We start from the raw sequence: 19,337 nt of genomic DNA on the forward strand, positions 1-19,337 counted from the left end.
CCTGGGCAGGGGGCGGAGCCGGCAATTGGAGGGAGATGGGGGTCCCCTGCCCAGGCCTGACGCCTGGGCCAGAGGCATCAGGCCTGGGTGGGGGGCGGAGCCAGTGATCGGGGGATGTGGGGGTCACCTGCCCAGGCCTGACACATCTGGCGGAGGCGTCAGGCCTGGGCAAGGGGCCGATCCAGCAATTGGAGGGTGATGGGGGTCGATGCCTCTGGCCGAGGGCGGAGCCAGTGATCGGGGGGAGGGGGGGGGGAGATGGGGGTCCCCTGCCCAGGCCTGACGCCTTGGCGAGAGGCCTGACGCCTGGGCCAGAGGCGTCAGGCCTGGGGCGGGGGTGTGGGGGCAAGCCGGGGATTGGTGTGAACTACAGAGGAAACACCTTTTCTGACCGCTCATTGGCTAAACTCCCTGTATGCCACTGGTAATATTCTTAGTAACTTGGATAATAAGAATCCAAAAAGGTGATCTAGGGTTTTTCACCACACTCCTGGCGAAAAAAACAAAGGTCCGCTGCTGGAGGGCTAAGAAATGTCATATCCTGCCCTAGCCGGTTTGGCTCAGTGGATAATGCCTTGGCCTGCCGATGGCAGGGTCTGAGTTCAATTCTGACCAAGGGCATGTACCTAGGTTGCAGGCTCCTCCCTGGCCTGGGCCCAGGTCAGGGCTCATGCAGGAGGCAACCAATCAAAGTGTTCCTCTCACTTTGATGTTTCTCTCTGTCTTTCCCTTTCTCTTCCACATTCTCTAAAAATCAATGGAAACATATCCTCAGGTGAGGACAAAATAAAAATAAGAAAGAAATTATTATTATATGAAAGACACATCTTGAAAATGCCTAAAGAAAGTTGTCATTTTTTCATGGTGAAGGGACTGGAGTCCATGTTGATGAAAAAACCTTGCTGGCTGCGGTGACTGGCAGTGGCTGCAGCAGCGCGGTGATAGGGCTGGTGCCTTCCCCTGATCAGCCCGGTCACCTCCCACAAAGGGAGGCCAGACTGCGGCTTAGGCCCTATCCCCAAGGGGAGCAGGGAGCGGGCCTAAGCCATCACTAGGACATCCCCTGAGGGCTCCCAGTATGTGAGAGGGGGCAGGCTGGGCTGAGGGACACCCCCCCCCCCGCTGTGCACGAATTTCGTGCACCAGGCCCCTAGTACATTAATAAAAAAGGCAGAATATAATGCCCAGCCAGTATGGTTCAGTGGTTGAATATCGAGCCATGAACCCAGGAGGTCACAGTTCGATTCTCAGTCAGGGTACATGCCTAGGTTGTGAGCTCCATCCCCAGTGTGGGGCGTGCAGGAGGCAGCCAATCAATAATTCTCTCTCATCATTGATGTTTCTATCTCTCTTTTCCTCTCCCTTCCTCTTTGAAATCAATAAAAAGTATATATTTTTTAAAAGGCAGTTATACAACTGCAAAGAAAATTGTACAAAAGAAGCAAATGGGAAATTACCAGTTTACTCTGGATTATGTCAAAGTACGGGTGATTTTTCTGCCTCTGTACTTTAAAATTTTTCTATTAAGAGCATACTACTTTAGAACAAGGGGGAAAAAGATAAAATGGGGTAAATAAAAAATTCTACTTCAAAACCGCCTAATTCTGAACTTCTCCATAGGGGTCTCAGTTCCATTTGGAAGAATCCCATCTTCCAAAGCAAGGCATACAAACCTGAGGCCTGTCTGGGATGTGAGGCTGTTCTGGCACTGCCCGCAGTCTTCCCTAACAAAACAGGCTCTCTACGTGGAGGCTGTGACCTGGGGCTTGATGGGCACAGCTCTCCAGCCACGAGCTCTGCTAAGGATTCAAAAATGGAGAACAAAGCTACATTGCTAGTTATGCATTTAATAGGCCATCCAGCATGTTAATTTCATTTCATAATTCTTAAAATATTTTGTTTTTATCTCACCTATTAGCTTTATTTAAAAAAATAATGACTTAAAAATATTATCTTCCTTTTTACCATCTATTTAAATAGTTAATGCTGTTTATCATTTTTCTATTTTAACTGTCTTCATTTTTCTATCATCTGAACTTCAGTCCTATTTACCCTTATTTTATTCTTTCCCCCCTTACTTTCAATCCTGAGCATTTTAACCTCAATTTCTTTTCTTAATGTTTAATTATAACTTGAATGTTTTTGCTCTTTTATTTTGAAAACTTACTCTCTTCTGTTTAACTGTAGTGTTTGCTCTCTCATTTGTTGTAGAACAGCAAGATGAAGTACAACTTGTATCATAAACCTGGGAGACTGCAGGGGCTTTTCCCTCTAATGCAGTGGTTCTCAAACTTGGCTGCACATTAGAATCACCTGGGAATTTTTTTTTAAATCCTGATTTCTGGGCCTCATCCTCCGGAAATTGTTTATTTGTTACTAGTGTTGTGGCCTCACCCCATAACAAAGAAACAGAATTTCCGGAGGATGAGGCCCAGAAATCAGGATTTTAAAAAGATTCCCAGGTGATTCTAATGTGCAGCCAAGGTTGAGAACCACTGCTCTAAATGCTCTTAACAGCTCTCCCTCCCTTTCAGTATCAGCTCTGATTTTTTAGTCAAATTACTCAGGGTACTGAGCTCTGACAGGGTGCTTACGTCCTGGAAAGTCTACAGAAAAGTTACCAAGAGCCCATCAATCAACAGATACAGTGTGTGAAACTGCAGGTTAGTATAAAACTAACTTTTCAAGGAAAAGGCTCAGTAACTAATTCAGGATTTAAAGGCTCACAACCTAGAAAAGGTTGAGAACTCCTGAATTAAAGACTGACCTAAAGAAATCAGAAAGCATGGGAATAACACTCGTGTGAGAGGTGGGCCTGGCGCCTGGCAGAGTGGCCATTTCAGCTTTGGTATAGGAAGGAAGCACTGAGGGGATGTGGGACAGGGCCTTAAAAACGGTTTCACTTGGGGGCTCATGAATACACAGACACCGAAAAGAATTGTCCAGTGAATAAGGAAACAGAGAAAGAACAAGCTCAAGTATAGGGCATAATAAGGAAAGTGGAAAGTTACAGCACCCAGCTCAAAAAGAGAATCTTATAAGGAAGAAGTGTCCACAACAATAAATATCTGCAGAACTTAAAAGGAGATGCTCAACAGGATTTGTTTTTCTCTTAAAAAGCAAGATCTCTTTTGTGTTAAGGGAAGGTGAGCCGTGAGGTAGGAAGGAGGTAAGAGAATACTCTACAAATACATAAGGTTTCAATTACTGGTGAAGTTCTCACCTATAATAACTCCAGGCTACCAGGCACCAAGCTCAGGACCAGAGACTTCTGAGCTCATCCATAAACACTCTACACTCTAAAGCACACCCACTGAAAAGTTAAGAAAGTTAGTGGAAGGATGACTGACTTCCCCAGGGTTCTGCTGTCCGTGAGCCACTAAGTTACTCTCCCAAGGGTGGCCTGTGAGCTCGAGGTCAGCATTTCCCACCCCAACACGGATTCCCAAGCCTCACTCTGGAAGGCTTTCCAGGGCAGCCACCTCAGGACATGGAGGGACCAGTCACTAAAGCATAACTCTGAAGTCTGGTGCCAGGATGTGATCTAGTCCTGCAATTTACTACTCCAGATCTGTGGGCAAGTGTTTCCTGCACCTGTTTCTCATCTATAAAATGAGTGTAACAGTGGTACCTACTTCACGCCATTTTGATAGGAATAATACCTGGCATTTGGTAAGAACCTAACGGGTGAAAGATTTTACTATTCTTCTTACAAGAGGAAAGCCAAGCAGGGAAGACCGGGGGTTCCGCCCTCACTTTAGTGACCAGAGATGACATTTTCATCTATTCTGTAAACTGAACTTCCTCATAAGATTTTACTTAACGAAAATATCCTTTAACAACAACAAAAAAAACAATAATAACAAAGTTCACACCCTACCTGTATCACTGAAGTCTATGAACTCTTTTGACAGAAGGTTTGTAAGAAGTTCCATAATAAGAAGTAGGTCCTGATATTGTTCCTCCTCCGCTGTGACATCCACTCTCTGCCGCCCCAAATTATTCTTAGAATATACTTGCAACAAAGTGAGGCAGGCTTCATATAAGTTCATCGCTTTGGACTGTAAGAAAGCATGCAGAAATTAGGCTACCAAAAAAAATATAAATATTAAATTTAAAAATATAATCTAATACATTTACTCTAAATACCAATGATCTCAAATGCTTGTTTTAAACTACATTAAAACATTAATAAAAATGAAAAATTACACACTAATTAGTCATGTTTAAAATATTAGCAGTTTTCCAGCAATAAAATATAATATCCATTTTTTTTATTCTCTTGACTAGAGATGATAAGACTTTGGCAACAGAACTACTTTATTGCTGCTATTCAACTTCTTCATTGATTTTAAGATTTAAAACTGTATAACTTGCAAAAACACAGCGTACCAAACAGTGGTCTTAAACATGAGAATGGCACTGTCATGCCCTCTCAATAATTTAACTGTGACTACATTTTTAATATTTTAAATATAACCTCACTTTCAAGTAGGTTCCTTTGATCTAATAAAAAAAAATACAAGTCAGGAGCCCATATTAAATGATTTGGATAAGATTTAAGCTAATCTGCTGCTAACAAGTACAAATATATGTTTAAGGCTGTTTTTAAAGAGCTTTCTAAACAATTTAATGGAACAAAAATACATCTTTGCTTAATAAATATAAAATAATTTAGTATGTCTAAACACTTAACTGATTTACAAAACAGATTATACAAACTGCCATTAAAATTTTTAGGCCTGCCCTGCCAGCGTGGCTCAGTGGTTGAGCATTGACCTATGAACCAGGTCACAGTTCAATTCCTGGTCAGGGCACATTCCCGGGTTGTGGGCTCGATCCCCAGTGGGTGGTGTGCAGAAGGCAGCTGATCATTGATTCTCTTTCATAGTTGACGTTTCTATCTCTCTCTCCCTCTCCCTTCCTCTCCGAAATCAATAAAAAAAAAAAAAAGAAAAAAAAAAGAAAGCCCTTAAAAAATATTTTTAGGCCTTACTGTTCTACCATAGAGAAACTGGTCAAAGTTCTCTACCATAATTCATTTGTTTTATCAAATATTCCTCATTTGAATGATTTGATCTAATAGCATATTAGCCCAAAGAAATTACTAATTATTAACATGTGTTTAGGGCAAGAATTTATATTCATTCAACATGCCTTACTCTGAATTCTAATTTCTTTTGAAAACAGTATTTTGAAAAACCTTCTGGAGGCATAAAAACATTTCAGATAATATGCATTAAATTTGAAGGCAAGTACCTATTATTTTGTTATAGCTTTAAGGAGTTTTAATCCTGAAGGAATAAACTTTGAAAGCACTCACCTCTCCAAGATAACATATCTGTTTATGTGCAACTTCAACAAAAACTTCTATTATGAGATTGACAGTCTCGGGGGTATTTTTGTAAACTTCCATCAATCCAATGCAATTGGTAAGGAAGTCCATTAAGAAATTAAAAAGGATCGCGACGTTGTCAATCTGGGTAGCCTCGGCAATGCCACACAGGGCCTCTAGCGTGGCAGTGATTTCCTGCTTGACCTCCTCTTGCTGGCACATCTGCTGAAAGTTTTCCTGATTTATCACCCTTAAGAATCGCTGCTGCAATGGCTGAAGAACCTATAAAAACAAAGCATGGATTTTCTAAAAGGCTAATTCACATACCTTATTTTTTTCTTCATCTTTATTTCCTCAACTAAGAAAAACAGTCACTTTCTAAAACATTTTTAACTGCTGGAGGTCGAAAAAGCACAGAAAACAAAGAATTCTGAACCACACGTTATATTCCCCATTTTGAGGGTCATCAAAACTTCTGTACGAAGTAGACATTACCTCACGCCTGTTAGAATAGCTGTTATCAAAAAGACAAGAGATAAATACAGAAGGTCCTCGGGTTAGCACGTCGTAACTCGATTTTCGCCGTAAGTTGGAACCCACCTACATAAGCACCTACGTCACTCACATGGAGCACATACACAGCAGGAATGAAGTGAAACAGTAAAAAAAGTTTAAAGAAAGATAACAATTCCTGACCTTTACTTGTGGTAAATAAATAAACATAAAGTACATATGTACATACGTCGAAATGATGGAACTTTTTTTTTTATAAATAAATGGGAGATGATGATGTAACCACGAAACGACATACGTCGAGTCCGACGTAACCCGAGGATTGTCTGTACTGGTGAGGATGTGGAGAAAAGGGAACCCTCCTGCAATGTTGGTAGGTTTGTAAACTGGTGCAGCCACTATGGAAAATAATATGGAGGTTTCTCAAAAAATTAAAAATAGAACTACCACATGACACAGCAATTCCACTTCTGGGTACATATTCAGAGGAAATGAAAACACTAATTAGAAAAGGTATCTGCACCCATATGTCCATAGCAGCATTATATACAATAGCCAAGACATGGAAACAGTCTAACTTTAAATGTCCATTGATGGATGATGGATAAAGAAAGCTGTGGTGTATATACATCATGGAATACTATTCAGCCATAAAAAAACACACGCAAAAATATCCTCTATTGAGACAACATGGATGGACCTTTTTTTAAAAAAAATATATTTTATTGATTTTTTGCAGAGAGAAAGAGAGAGGGATAGAGTTAGAAACATTGATCAGCTGCCTCCTGCACACCTCCTACTGGGGATGTGCCCGCAACCAAGGTACATGCCCTTGACTGGAATCGAACCTGGGACCTTTCAGTCCGCAGGCCGACGCTCTATCCACTGAGCCAAACCGGTTAGGGCAACATGGATGGACCTTGAGGGCATTATACCATGGGAAATAAGTCAGACAGAGAAAGACAAACAATGTATGATTTAAATTATATGTGGAATCTATTTAAAAACACACACACACAAAAAAAACAAAAGCACCAAACTCACAGAAAAACTTTTATTGTTTCCAACAGTAGGGGTGGAGGGAGGGGGATTTGAAGACAGGTGGTCAAAAGGTACAAACTCTCAGTTATAAAATAAATATAAGCACTAGGGATGTGATATACCAGCAGTCGCCAACCTTTCGGACCTCGAGGACCACCTGTTGGCGACCGCTGTGATATACAACTTGATGATTATGGCTAACACTGTATGACACATAGGAAAGCTGTTAAGAGAGTAAATCCTAAGCGTCTTCACAAGGAAATTTTTCTTTTTTGGTTTTTCTTGTATCTATATGAGATATGAGATGATGGATGATAACTGAACTTATTTCACATTATATGTAAGTCAAACCATTATGCTGTACACCTTAAACTTATATAGTGATGTATGTCAATTAAATCTCAATCCAGCAAAAATTATAATTCATGGAAAAATGTAAGTGCATGCTATCACCTCACTTCCTTAAGTAATTTAGCTTTAAGAAAGAAAGAAAGAGAGAGGGAGAGAGAGGGAGAGAGAAGGAAATCCCGTAACTCACAGGACACAACTTCAATGCCATCCACAAAATTCAGCCACTATCCTCATCTCTTTCCAATAAAACATTAAACCTCAAAGTAGGGACTGACACTGTGTTCTACAGGGATAGGCAAAAGTAGTTTTCCAGTTTGAGTACACAAAACAGAGTTTATTCTTAAATGTATTTATTTATTTATAATAATTTATGTATTGTTATATTATTTTCCATATGAACAACTATAAACCTACTTTTGCCCCACCCTGTATAAAGGGCGAGAGGGTAAATATTTTAGACTGGGCAGGATATGCCACCTCTGGCCCAACTACTCCGTTACAACTATGCTGTCATTCAGACATAGCCATGGACAACATGTAAACAACTAAGAGTAACTGTGTTTCAATAAAACTTTATAGGAACAGACAGCACACTAAATTTGGTCTGTGTGCTACAGTTTTCCAACCTCTGTTCTACAGGGTCAAGCCCAATACAAGCACCTGCCTGGTTTTTCCCTTTTCAACTCCTCGTAGTATAGGACATAACTATGGATACTCAGTTATGCCCTGAGTATAAGAGTCAATAGACATATTCATGAAGGTAATATCTTAATTCTATTTAAACCTGTACGTATAATAACACAATTATTTCAACTAAAATACATGGTCAGCCTGGTTTTTCTGGTTCTGAAGTGACAACTCCCTAATGTCTGCCCCTTCTAGTCTCAAGGACTATAGGTCGGTAACCTACATACAATGGTAAGTCTTGGTTCCCAATTTAAAGCTTATTATGTGAGGCAATGTCCATGGTGGTTGTTATGAGTTGAATTATGTCCCCGCAAAATTGTTATGTTGAAGTCCAAACCCCGAGAAACTCAGAACATGGCCTTATGTGGAAATACGGCTGTTTTCAGATACAATTAGTTAAATTAAGATCAGGTCATTAGGAAAGACTCCCTAATCCAGTATGACTGGTGTCCTTATAAAAAGGGGAGATTTGAACACAGGCACACAAAACATGGAAATTTTCATGTGAAGATGAAGACAGAGGTAGGAGTGGTGTGTCAACAAGACAAGGAATGCTGAAGATTGCCAGCAAAGCTCCATAAGTTAAGAGAGGCCTGGACCACATGTTCCCTCACAGCCTCAGATGTAACCAACCCTTGGACACCTGATCTCAGACTTCCTGCCTTCAGAGCAGTGAAATAATGAATTTCTGTTTAAGCAGCTAAGTTTGTGTTACTCTGTTATTGCAGCCTTAACAAACTAATACAATGGTTAATTTGTATCTCCTTGTTGAAGACAAAAGAACATTTCACTGATTCTTAGTGAAGAATTAATATACCACTTCAGATTCTCATTTGAGTTGGGGAGAAAAATATATCTAAACTGCAGAACACTTGCAGAATAGTGATAATTAACATTCAATATCATCACAAGCAGATACAAACAAATCATAAGATGACATTTACAAAATAATAAGCTTCAACCCATACATTAGAAGGGAAAAATAACAGAAAAGCAATGACCAATGTTTATATCTCCAGTGACTATTTTATGGCAATACATAGATAAAACAACAAAGTTCCACCAGAGGGTGCTATCAGTATCAGGGGAACTGTTACCTCAGTCCAATACTGTTGTTTGGTTTCTGTGTCCATCTGTGCAAAACCTCCCAGGACAAGGGCCTTCATCAGCGTCCTCTGCACCGGACTGGACAGAAAATTCAGAGGAGGGCTTCGGGTCGCAAACTGTTTAGCTAAATTCCACCAGTTTTCACACTGGATTACTAGGTTTGCCCTATGGGCAAAAACAACAAAAGATAGATGTACCACTTAGATTGTATGTAAACTAAGTAAACAAAATGGAAGGTGCCAGGATTTAATTAATTTTATTGATTTATTTAATTTTATTGACTTCAGAGAAAGGAAGAGGGAGTGACAGAAATATCAATGATGAGAGAGAATCACTGATCAGCTGCCTCCTGTACGCCAACCTAAGCATGTGCCCTGACCGGGAATTGAATCATGGCCTCCTGGTTCATGGGTCGATGCTCAACCAGTGAGCAACACTGGTCAGGCTGGATTTAATTGATTTTCAAGTATAGTAAACTGGGCATAGAATTTGGAGACCCACAAGCTTGCATTCAAATCCCATTGGTAATCTGACTATGTAAAATGTATTTAACCTCTAAATCAGTCTCCTGATCTGTAAATAGGGATAACAATAGTAAAAACAACATTACATCTCTTGGCTGAGATTGATGTGATTAAATAGGATGCTTTATATGAAATGCTTGGAAAAGTACCCAGTATATTATAAGAAATCAGTAAGTAGTAGCCAATGACAATAGTAATAATAATAATCGTATTCCTATGCAGTAAGAAAAATGAAAACATTTCCAAAATCTGTTGTAGAAAGCAATTTTTAATTACTAAATTATCAGCTTTTCTCATCTTCAAAATGGGATAATACTAATAGGATACCTGAATAATCAAATGAAACTATTTTATTGTAAAGTTTTTTACACTTTAATATATAAATAAATTACTAAATTAAATACGTATGGTACTCATAAGATACTTTCATACCGAATCCTTGAACAGTCAATGCAATCCTCACTTGTAACACAGGGAAGCCCTATTTGCACTTGTAATAATAACCTGACACTGTTTTTTAAACACACTGCTCCAAAAATGCAGGATCTACCTAGACCTTAGGACCAATTGTTGTCACTTGCAAAGTCTACACTAAAAAGCAAGCTCATTACACACACACACACACACACACACACACACACACACACACAGCCTGATTCTTACAATCAGCTTACCTTTCTCTTCTTTCCACCAAAGTGACAAGGAGCTGCACAGTGTCACTTGCAAGGTCCTGCTCACTACTCCACACTGAGAGGTTGCTGATGACTTTCTGTAAGAGGTAGCCAATAATCCACTGAGAACCCTCAGTATCTGCTCCAAATGCTGTACTGAATGGTAGACTTATCTTAAAGAGAAAACCAATTTTTTAGGTCAGAAAGAATGATCAGCTAAAAAAAAAAAAAATCCATAGAAAAATCAAACTGAAATTAGCATCTAAATATGAAGTGCTGCTCACTTCACATCATTTTATAAATTCATATCCATAAGTCCAAAAGAGACATCCTCAATCCACTTAATGTTTTCCAATGTGATTTTTAAAAATTTATCTTTATTGCTGGAAGTATTATCCAATGTGATTTTATTGTTCACTTTAATTTATTGTTATTAATACACTAACATGATATTTACACAAATTCAAAGAACATAAGTTAATCTGTTCTCAAAGCGTAATCTATAACTTAATATTGGTTAAAGTACACTGAATTAAATGATGTGCTCTAAGAAAAGTTATTAAAATAGCATGTCACTAATGCAGTTCTCTTCAATGTGGAAAATGTTCAGCTTAGTCACATTTTGATAATAAAATCTCCAAGAAAATGTTCTCATTTCTATAACTGCCATAATCATAAATCCAAATCAAGTTAAATAGTTTTACATTCTGACCTGATCATATAGCTTCTCATCCACCAGGAGATAAGTCTTTGCCCAGCGTTTTAGAAACCAAACAATATCTTTGCCCATTTGAGGGCTTAGCAGATCAGTGAGATCTGCTCTTATTGCTCGAGACTCAACTTCCGAAACTCTGAGAACAGCAGATAACAGCCTATGGGTACAAAAAGAAGTCATTATTCTTCGTTTATTAGTTAATTTCTTCATAAAAGTCCTTTTTTTGTTTCCCAACTCTCTGGATTTAGGCCAGGTTATTCTTGAAATTTTCATTAATAACGCTGTAGACAAATGCCCTACTTTGTTGCTGATCTTTCAGGAAGCAGCAAACAAGACAAAGAAATGGAGAGGAACTGTGGCCAGAGATAACCTTCTGTTGAAGTTGTACCTGCATTACTATCTAAAGAAATTTTTCAGATTCAAAATGGAGAAATACATAAAATTAAAAGTTCAGAGTAGCCCTGGCCAGTGTGACTCAATTGGTTGAGCATCATCCTGTACACCAAAAGGTTGCCAGTTCGATTCCCCATCAGGGCACATGCCTGGGTTTCGGTTGCCAATCAGTAGGCAACCGATTGATGTTTCTCTCTCACATGGATATTTTTCTTTCTCTCCCTCTCCCTCTCAAGTCAATAAAAATATATACAATACAATAAAATAAAATTTCAGAGTAGATGCTAACATTTTCAGCACACCATCACTACCTAACAGTGACATAATTAGCATTGGTCATTTTATGGTGCAGGGTCTGGTAATAGACTTATCCAGAATGTTTTGAATATTGAGTCCTGTCTTTAAATTTGATAGTCCTGTCCCAGTCAGATGGCTCAATTGGTTGGAGTGTCATCCTGTTCATCAAAAAGACTGCAGGTTCAATTCCCGGTTTGATCCCCAGTAGGGATGCTTACGGGAGGCAACCAACCAATGTTTCTCTCTCACATGGATGTATGTTTCTCTCTCTCTTGGATGTATGTTTCTCTCTCTCTCTCTCTCATGAGGATTTTTTAAAAATCTGATAGTCCTATTCATTTCCTATAAAACTTGATTCTTAATGGTATTATAAAATTAAAATCTTACTGGAAAAATCACCTACATGGTGTATGTAATGTCCTTTTCTATACTACATAATTAAAAATGCAGCATGACGTGCAGATAAATAAAAAAAGCCTTTGTTCCAGAATGGGATTAAGGGAACACATAACTAGACATGATATATATTTAAGTTGCCTTTAGCTAAAGGCAAAGAAGCAAAGATTTAATTGAAAGAACCCATTACCACACCATTTTGTGAATATCAGTGCCAAGAAAGGGGTTTTAATCACAGGAAGTCTGGCCATTACCTTCCTACTACTCTCAAGATAACTGAACTGTCTCTTTGTAATGAAATCATACAGACATTTCAGTTCTTTATCCAGTTGGATGTCCCAGAAATACCAGATACTACTGATCACTCTGCCCTTTTGAAATGTCTTCCCTTGTACCATATTTTCCATATTTCCCCTAATTTGTTTCTTACTCTTCCTCGGGTTATGACATCCTCTTGTCCTCTGATCTCCTTCTTCTTTTAAACACTTGGTTTCTAAGGTTCTGTCCCTAGAACCTCTTCTTTTTCACTATATATACTCCCTTCACCACCAGTGTTCAAACTTTAAAAAAATTATTTTAGGGTGCATGTAAACAATAATATCCTGACAACTTCACAATACATTAAAATTTTCCTATAAGAATAAATAGTTTTGGTGAGACAGAATTTGATGTTTTTAAGAGGCTGTTCTTCTCTAAAACAAAGAAATCTCATTAAGACATCTAGTAGAATTTTTTAAAAGAATAGTTTTAAATATTATAATTTTCAGCCTAATAGAATTTGAAATAGCTGGAGTAGCCACTTAAACTTATGCACTGGAATTTAATTACCATGCTGTTGCGATACTCACCACCATCCATTTGAAAAATAAACAAGTTTTTAACAGTTGGAAAACAGATATGTCTAGCTACTAAAATATAATTTTATAAAATTTCCAATGATTGTAAGACTTTTAAAATGTCTTCTATATTGAGTTATTACAATACTTAGTAGTACACAATTGCACAAAATATCAACACACATTTAAATTATTAAACATAAATATGTCTGAATGAGATTGATGTAGCAGGGTTTTATTTTTAAAATAAATTTATGTACCTGTGAAAAAATATTTCTTACTGCTAAAATAAGACAGAGTTGAGTATAATTTGGCTCTTGTTTTTCATTTTAATAGATAAAAAGACGTGAAAACTCATTCATGTAAGGAAATTGAAGGCATTTAAAAAATAGCAGAGCCCTAAATTATCTGAACTTGTTGCAAGTTATATGCCAAAAATCACTAGAGCTCTACCACCAAAAACTATTTTTAATAACATGATAACTGACAGCTTTATTAAGTCACTCTTCAGTGGTATTTAAGGCAAAGGACTGAAAACCTCCTGACTTATAAAATTACTGGTTTATCATTACACCAGTCACTCAATCCCAATACCACACTATCTGGAACTCTGCAGGTTTCTACACACCTGCCAACCCATCACAGTAAGACTTGGAACAAGGAAGAGTTTGCCCTTTTTTTTTGTAAAATGGGAGCAAGGTCAAGAAGAGTACCACAGGAAGATGAACCCTGGGCTCCGGGAGCCTGTCCTCATTCCTGCCTCTCTCCTCACCACTCTTGATCAACCCCAAAGTCCCCAAGAGCTGCCCCTGAAACACCTGTTATCCATCTGCCCTTCCCCCATCTTTACTCCACTAACGGAAATGCTTCCTAACTTACCAGCCATCCTTTATATCCAGCTTCCACACTGCAATCTTCTAATAAAACAATTTGATTAACTCACTTCCCTGTTTCAAACCCTTTCAACACTTTTAATCCAACTTCTTTGGCCCACCCTACTTCTCTACCTTCAACCAATACCTCTCCCCTCATGTGTGCACATGAGCCTCCTCTCACTTCTGGACTCTTTGCTAGGCTGCTGTCAGTGCCTGGAATACTATTTTCCTTCCTCTTTATGCTGCAAGTTCCCATTCATCCTCCAAGTGTCAGTTTAAATGCCAACTCTTGTCAGGAGCCCCTCCCTTGGTCCTCCTGCATCACTCTATATCACCCTTCTACCACATTCTCAGAGAAGTTGAAACAACTGAAAACATCACAATGTTGTTTTAGTTGTTGCTATCCCAAGATTGATACCCTGGTCCTACTTCAGTTTCTTCAGCGTGCTATCTGAACATACTTTACATTTCAGAGAGCATTCAGTGTCCCAAATAACCCAGTCCTGGTATTATGGGAAACATGGGATTACCTTCTCAATTCATAAACCAGAAGTCAGCACAGTGAGTCAAAGAGAGCTTTCTTTAAAGTCTCACAACCTCTACTGTCACTCTGGTCTGGAACAGCATCTTTCTCTGGATGACAGCAAATAGCCTCTTCACTGATCTCCTGCTCCCACTTCTGCCCCAGGTAGTTTACCCTCAATGCAGCACGGTCACCTCAAAACCCTACAAGAGCACCCACCCCATTCAGATCAGAAACTACAAAGGCCCAAAGACTTCACTGATCCCCTCTACTAGTATTTCCTCTATCTCCATCTGCTACACAAATCTTTCCCACTCTCCTCCCATCACAGTAGCTATTCCTGCTGTCTGGATGACTGCCCTGCGGTGGGCCTCGGCATCTGCTTTCACTGTTTCAATGTTCTTCCCGACCTCCCTGCCCTCTCACCAACCCTAAAGCCTTGGCTCACCAGACACCCTTCTAAAGAAAGCCAACATTGACTCACTATTTAACGTTACAAGCAGTCCCTGAGTCTGCACTCCTGATTCCCGACCCTGCTCAGCTTCTTACCACAGCACTTATGGTCTCCTAACATACAACATAATTAACTAATTATCTCTCCCCTACAAGGAGCTTCAAAAGGGAAGCAATTTGTCTGTTTTGATCACTAATGTATCCCAAATGCCTTGAACAGTACCTGATATGTAGGAGGTATTCAACTATTTGCCAAATAATTTCAAGAAATGTAAATTAGTTTTTCAATCAAATAAGGAATATTTGTCCTATATACCATTTAATTTCACATTAATTTTCTAGACTAAAAAAAAAAAAAAAAGACAATTTTTTTGGTGGTTGTTCCAACTCTCACCTTCTCCCTCCATAGTCTGTGCTCTCAGATACCAAAATGTTTTGCTCCCACAGTGATAACTGGGACTGGCAAAAATTGAAAAAGCACTGAAAATACAAGGAAAGCATTCCTGATGGTACTGCCCAGACAATAAATCTGACAGGACTGCTCAGGCAAAAAATATGACAAAGAATATCATGTGACAGCATGCTGAAATGAACTGCCTTTTAATTATCATTCACCATGAATCAAACCAAAGCAAAAGCAATGACTTTCAGACTTAATCCTATGCCTATAGTCATTCTAAAAGGAACAGAAAACTTTTTCAATAGAGCCTTAATATTTTATTTCAAACAAGAGAATGCAAGAATAAAGGAATAAATTCCCAAACATTTCCTTGATATTAACTTATTAGTTCAATTTTTTAAAAATCATATTTTCTACTGCACAAGCTTAGTGATCTCCATGTATTTGGGCATTAAGTAAAAAGAATAAGGGGGCCCTAACCGGTTTGGCTCAGTGGATAGAGCGCCAGCCTGAGGACTGAAAGGTCCTGGGTTCGATTCCGGTCAAGGGCATGTACCTTGGTTGCAGGCACATCCCTATAGGAGGTGTGCAGGAGGCAGCTGATCGATGTTTCTCTCTCATCGATGTTTCTAACCCTCTATCCCTCTCCCTTCCTCTCTGTAAAAAATCAATAAAATATATTTTAAAAAAAAATAAGGGGGACAGCACCCTGTTTGAGTTACTGACTTTGCAACTGACAAAAACCAATGTTATTTCATTATTGACATTTCTGCCTGAAACCTAAATTTAAATAAATACACTGAAATTTATAATGCTGTTTACAAATTCACTTTTCGGAAGACATTTAGTTCAGATTTATCCCTCCTTAATGTCACCATTAAGAAGTAATGAAAAAGTTGCCATTACTATTAGAAAGATCAAAGTGAATTCTTTCATTTGAGGCACATAGTCTTGTACCTTCACTGACAGGGCTTTCAAGTTTCACATATTCAGGGTAAATATTTCTATTTTGTAAGATAACAATCCGTTTTCCTTAAGAAAGACACTAATGTGAAGTTTTAACTTTATGAACAATAAATACTTATTAACATTCATTGGGTCTCTAATAATCTCATATTCTTTCTTGTATTTAGAGTGCCTGTACCTGTATCAGTACTGCTTTCTGATGGATATAATCACAGTGCATTAGAGCAAATGTCCCCTCAAAGTCTCCCTGTATTCAGAATAACTGAATGCTTGTTCTCCTCAGTACTGGGTATGGCTGTCAATCTCACCAGAGTGGCATTGCTTAAATATACTGAGTACTTGCCGTCCTTGTTTATTTCAAGGCTTCTCCAAGTTTTATCTTCTTTCATGTATCAGATTTATAACGTACCTATCACTTGAGTCATCTACCCATCAACTCAGAACTTAATAAGACAGTATAAATTACAAGAGCACAGCTATAGAGTTCATATTACCTAATCACAGAATCTGTTCTGTTGTACCCTGGGATGGAAGAAGCCTTTTCTCCTGGAGATCCCAAAATTTGAAGTGTTGTATTAATGTCAACTTCAGATGAATGCTTAATGGAATATTCCATTATTTCTGGAGGTATTAGCGGAGTCTCTCCCTGAGTATCATCAGCTAAGAGGTAGCCTTCAGTTTAAAAAAAATTAAAAATGAACACTTAACAAATCTACATTTATCAAATTGCACTATAAATGTTTTGTTTTATTTGATTTACATACATCATATAAATTGATGTAAATGTAAATTATAAATGTAATATGTTATTTCAAGTTTGATGAGAAGAAACGTTCTATTTCTTAGATAATTAACTCTCAAAAAAACAGGAAAAACCAAAGGACAAGTGTTTTAGTCAACAATTTTATCACTCATACTGATATGTAGGCTTTTTAATTTACTACCTTTTAATAATTTTCAGTAATATATTCTGTAAAGTTAATAAGAATGCTACCATTATCTATGTCAAAACTTAATATTTAGGGATGCCTTTTCAAAAATTAAGATTTTTTTCTGATTACTTAAAATACAGAAACACTGACAGTATGGTTACAGAAGAAGACTCTAAAAGTCAGACTGACTAGATTTGCATACTGGCTCCAAAAATTAATAGCAGTGTAACCATGGGCTAGTTCCTTACAACTCTTTAAGTCTCAGATTCATTTATAAGAAGGGGATAATAATAATGACAATAATAATACCTAAAAATAACACCAATTCAGTGGGCTACAATGAGCTCTACATAAAATATTTGGTATGCAATTGGCACTAAATACATGTTAGCCAATATTTTTTTAAAAAATGCATCTGTAGCTGTAACATAGCAGCTGTTGCCAAATTTCATCCAATACTATGTATGGACTATTATTTTTAATACATGAAATTTATTTTTGAGGCTTAAACTGCTCAGCTGGCAATTACATTTTTAAAAATAAACAACCAACCAACCTGTAACTAAAATAAGCCAGTGAATATCTTCATATAGCTCATCAAGTATTTTGCTGTCAATGGTGCTTGAACCAGGTGAAGCAAGTAACTGCTGCTGATGTCGCTGTAACTGACCATGGAGCCTTGTTACTCTTTCTTCTAATAAACTAAAAGAAGAAAAAAATAATAGTTTCATAAAGTTCAGTAAGCAAAGACCTAGAATAACATAATTTCCATATCCTATCTAGTAAAGCAGGAATATGATAATTGACCCTCACGCCATCGCAAAAGATGGCGGCACCCAGAGCCAATAAAGAGAGAATATGCTAATTGACTGCCCCGCCCTCAAAAATGGCAGTGCCCACAGCCAATATGGAGGGAATATGCTAATTGACTGTCCCACCCTCAAAGATGGCAGCGCCCACAGCCACAAGATGGTGGCACCCAGTCCCCTCAGCCCCACCGGGGTGGCAGGCGCATGGCAAGGCCGGGCCACCCCCAGGCGGGCCCAGCCACTCTGCATGCCTGTCTCCAGAGTCCCCCAGTCCCCTCAGCCCCCAGTCGCCCAGGGCCAGCTCGAGGCACAGGCAAGCCTTGGATGGCGGCTGCCCAGCTGTCCAGGGCCACCTGAGGCTCAGGTCACCAGGCCGGCCGAGGCTTGCGCTGCTGGCAGTGGCAGCAGCAGAGGTGTGATGGGGTGTCGCCTTCCCCTGATCACCAGGTTGCCTCCTGCCCCTGAGGGCTCCTGGACTGTGAGAGGGGGCAGGCTGGGCTGAGGGACCACCCCCCCCCCCCCCCGTCCAGTGCATGAATTTTCATGCACCGGGCCTCCACTATTAACATAAATTTAAGATGTTGCACGAAAAGATATATACAAAAGTATTTATTATTATACACAGCTGTTCTCACAGCACTACAGGAACTGTGATTTATCATTTATAACAGAATTAAAATAGTGCTTTACAAATAATCAAGGTTTAAAACAGGCATTTGAAAGCTGGATATTCCAAGTTTTTATTGATATGGGTCAAATCATGTCTCACACCATGTTTCCATAATCTCTCTGCCATCTATGCTGTAGTACCTGGGCTCCAATGTAAAAGCCAAGGACTGCAGCCATGAGTGTGTTTCTGTCCATTTGCTCCAGTGTGCAAATCGGGTAGGGGTGTATAAAGTGCTCTTCAAGGAAGTGTAAGTACAGAGTATTTGCTCCATGGGTTCTCTGGCCTGTGTGTACCTTGTCAGAAGAGGTATACAGTGCTCTGCGGCAACTCTTCCTAGCATTCCTACACTGGCTAGTTGATCTGAAAACTGGTCTCGGTCATCTTCTTGAAGTTCACTTATTTCCTCTTCCTCACGAGAGGTCACACCATTGGCAGTCTGTTTTCAATGAGAGAAATAATCAGTAATGAGCTGTATGCCCTCATCCCGTAAGCCATGCATTTCTGTTGCACTATGAAATACCTTCCGCACTTCACGTGAGAAGGGGAGCTGGCCAGAGCTAACCTTCAGGGCAGCTGTCTAGAGACCCGTATCTAACTGTGCCGACAGCCTTACAGTCACCCAATGAGAGGGAGGGGAAAACACAGAGGAGAAAGAAGTGAAGGATATAAACCCACAGAACACATGTAAACACAGTTGACTGCCCACTAACAACCCACCTCCCACACCACAGAATTTAACTTCTGTCACTAAAAAGATCTGACATCTTTAAGATCCACGATCCGTGTAAACACGAAGTCATTAATACTACTTGAAAACTAGGAAGACAAAGGTGGGTAACTGAA

General features: G+C 39.1%; 1 protein-coding gene across 12 annotated transcripts in view; it reads right to left on the reverse strand.

Moving 5' to 3' along the window:
- XPO4 (exportin 4) overlaps nt 1–19,337 on the reverse strand; it is a 137,612-nt gene that overhangs the window by 8,222 nt on the left and 110,053 nt on the right. For 10 of the 12 annotated variants that reach the window (XR_002828429.1, XR_002828430.1, XM_023751185.1 and 7 more), the window contains 8 exons: nt 18,635–18,930; nt 17,572–17,717; nt 16,578–16,755; nt 10,942–11,101; nt 10,233–10,402; nt 9,025–9,199; nt 5,324–5,617; nt 3,881–4,061 (listed from right to left, as the gene is read on the reverse strand). Coding sequence is in view for 10 of the 12 variants with exons in the window: in XM_023751185.1 (XP_023606953.1) it covers nt 3,881–4,061; nt 5,324–5,617; nt 9,025–9,199; nt 10,233–10,402; nt 10,942–11,101; nt 16,578–16,755; nt 17,572–17,717; nt 18,635–18,930 (1,600 nt within the window). In the remaining 2 variants the exon portion in view is untranslated. The remainder of the gene's footprint in view (nt 1–3,880; nt 4,062–5,323; nt 5,618–9,024; nt 9,200–10,232; nt 10,403–10,941; nt 11,102–16,577; nt 16,756–17,571; nt 17,718–18,634; nt 18,931–19,337) is intronic. The other 2 variants (XM_006085502.3, XM_023751182.1) reach the window with 1 other exon arrangement.

The sequence above is a fragment of the Myotis lucifugus genome, unplaced genomic scaffold (assembly GCF_000147115.1).
Source record: "Myotis lucifugus unplaced genomic scaffold, Myoluc2.0 scaffold_19, whole genome shotgun sequence".
Classification (NCBI taxonomy): Eukaryota; Metazoa; Chordata; class Mammalia; order Chiroptera; family Vespertilionidae; genus Myotis; species Myotis lucifugus.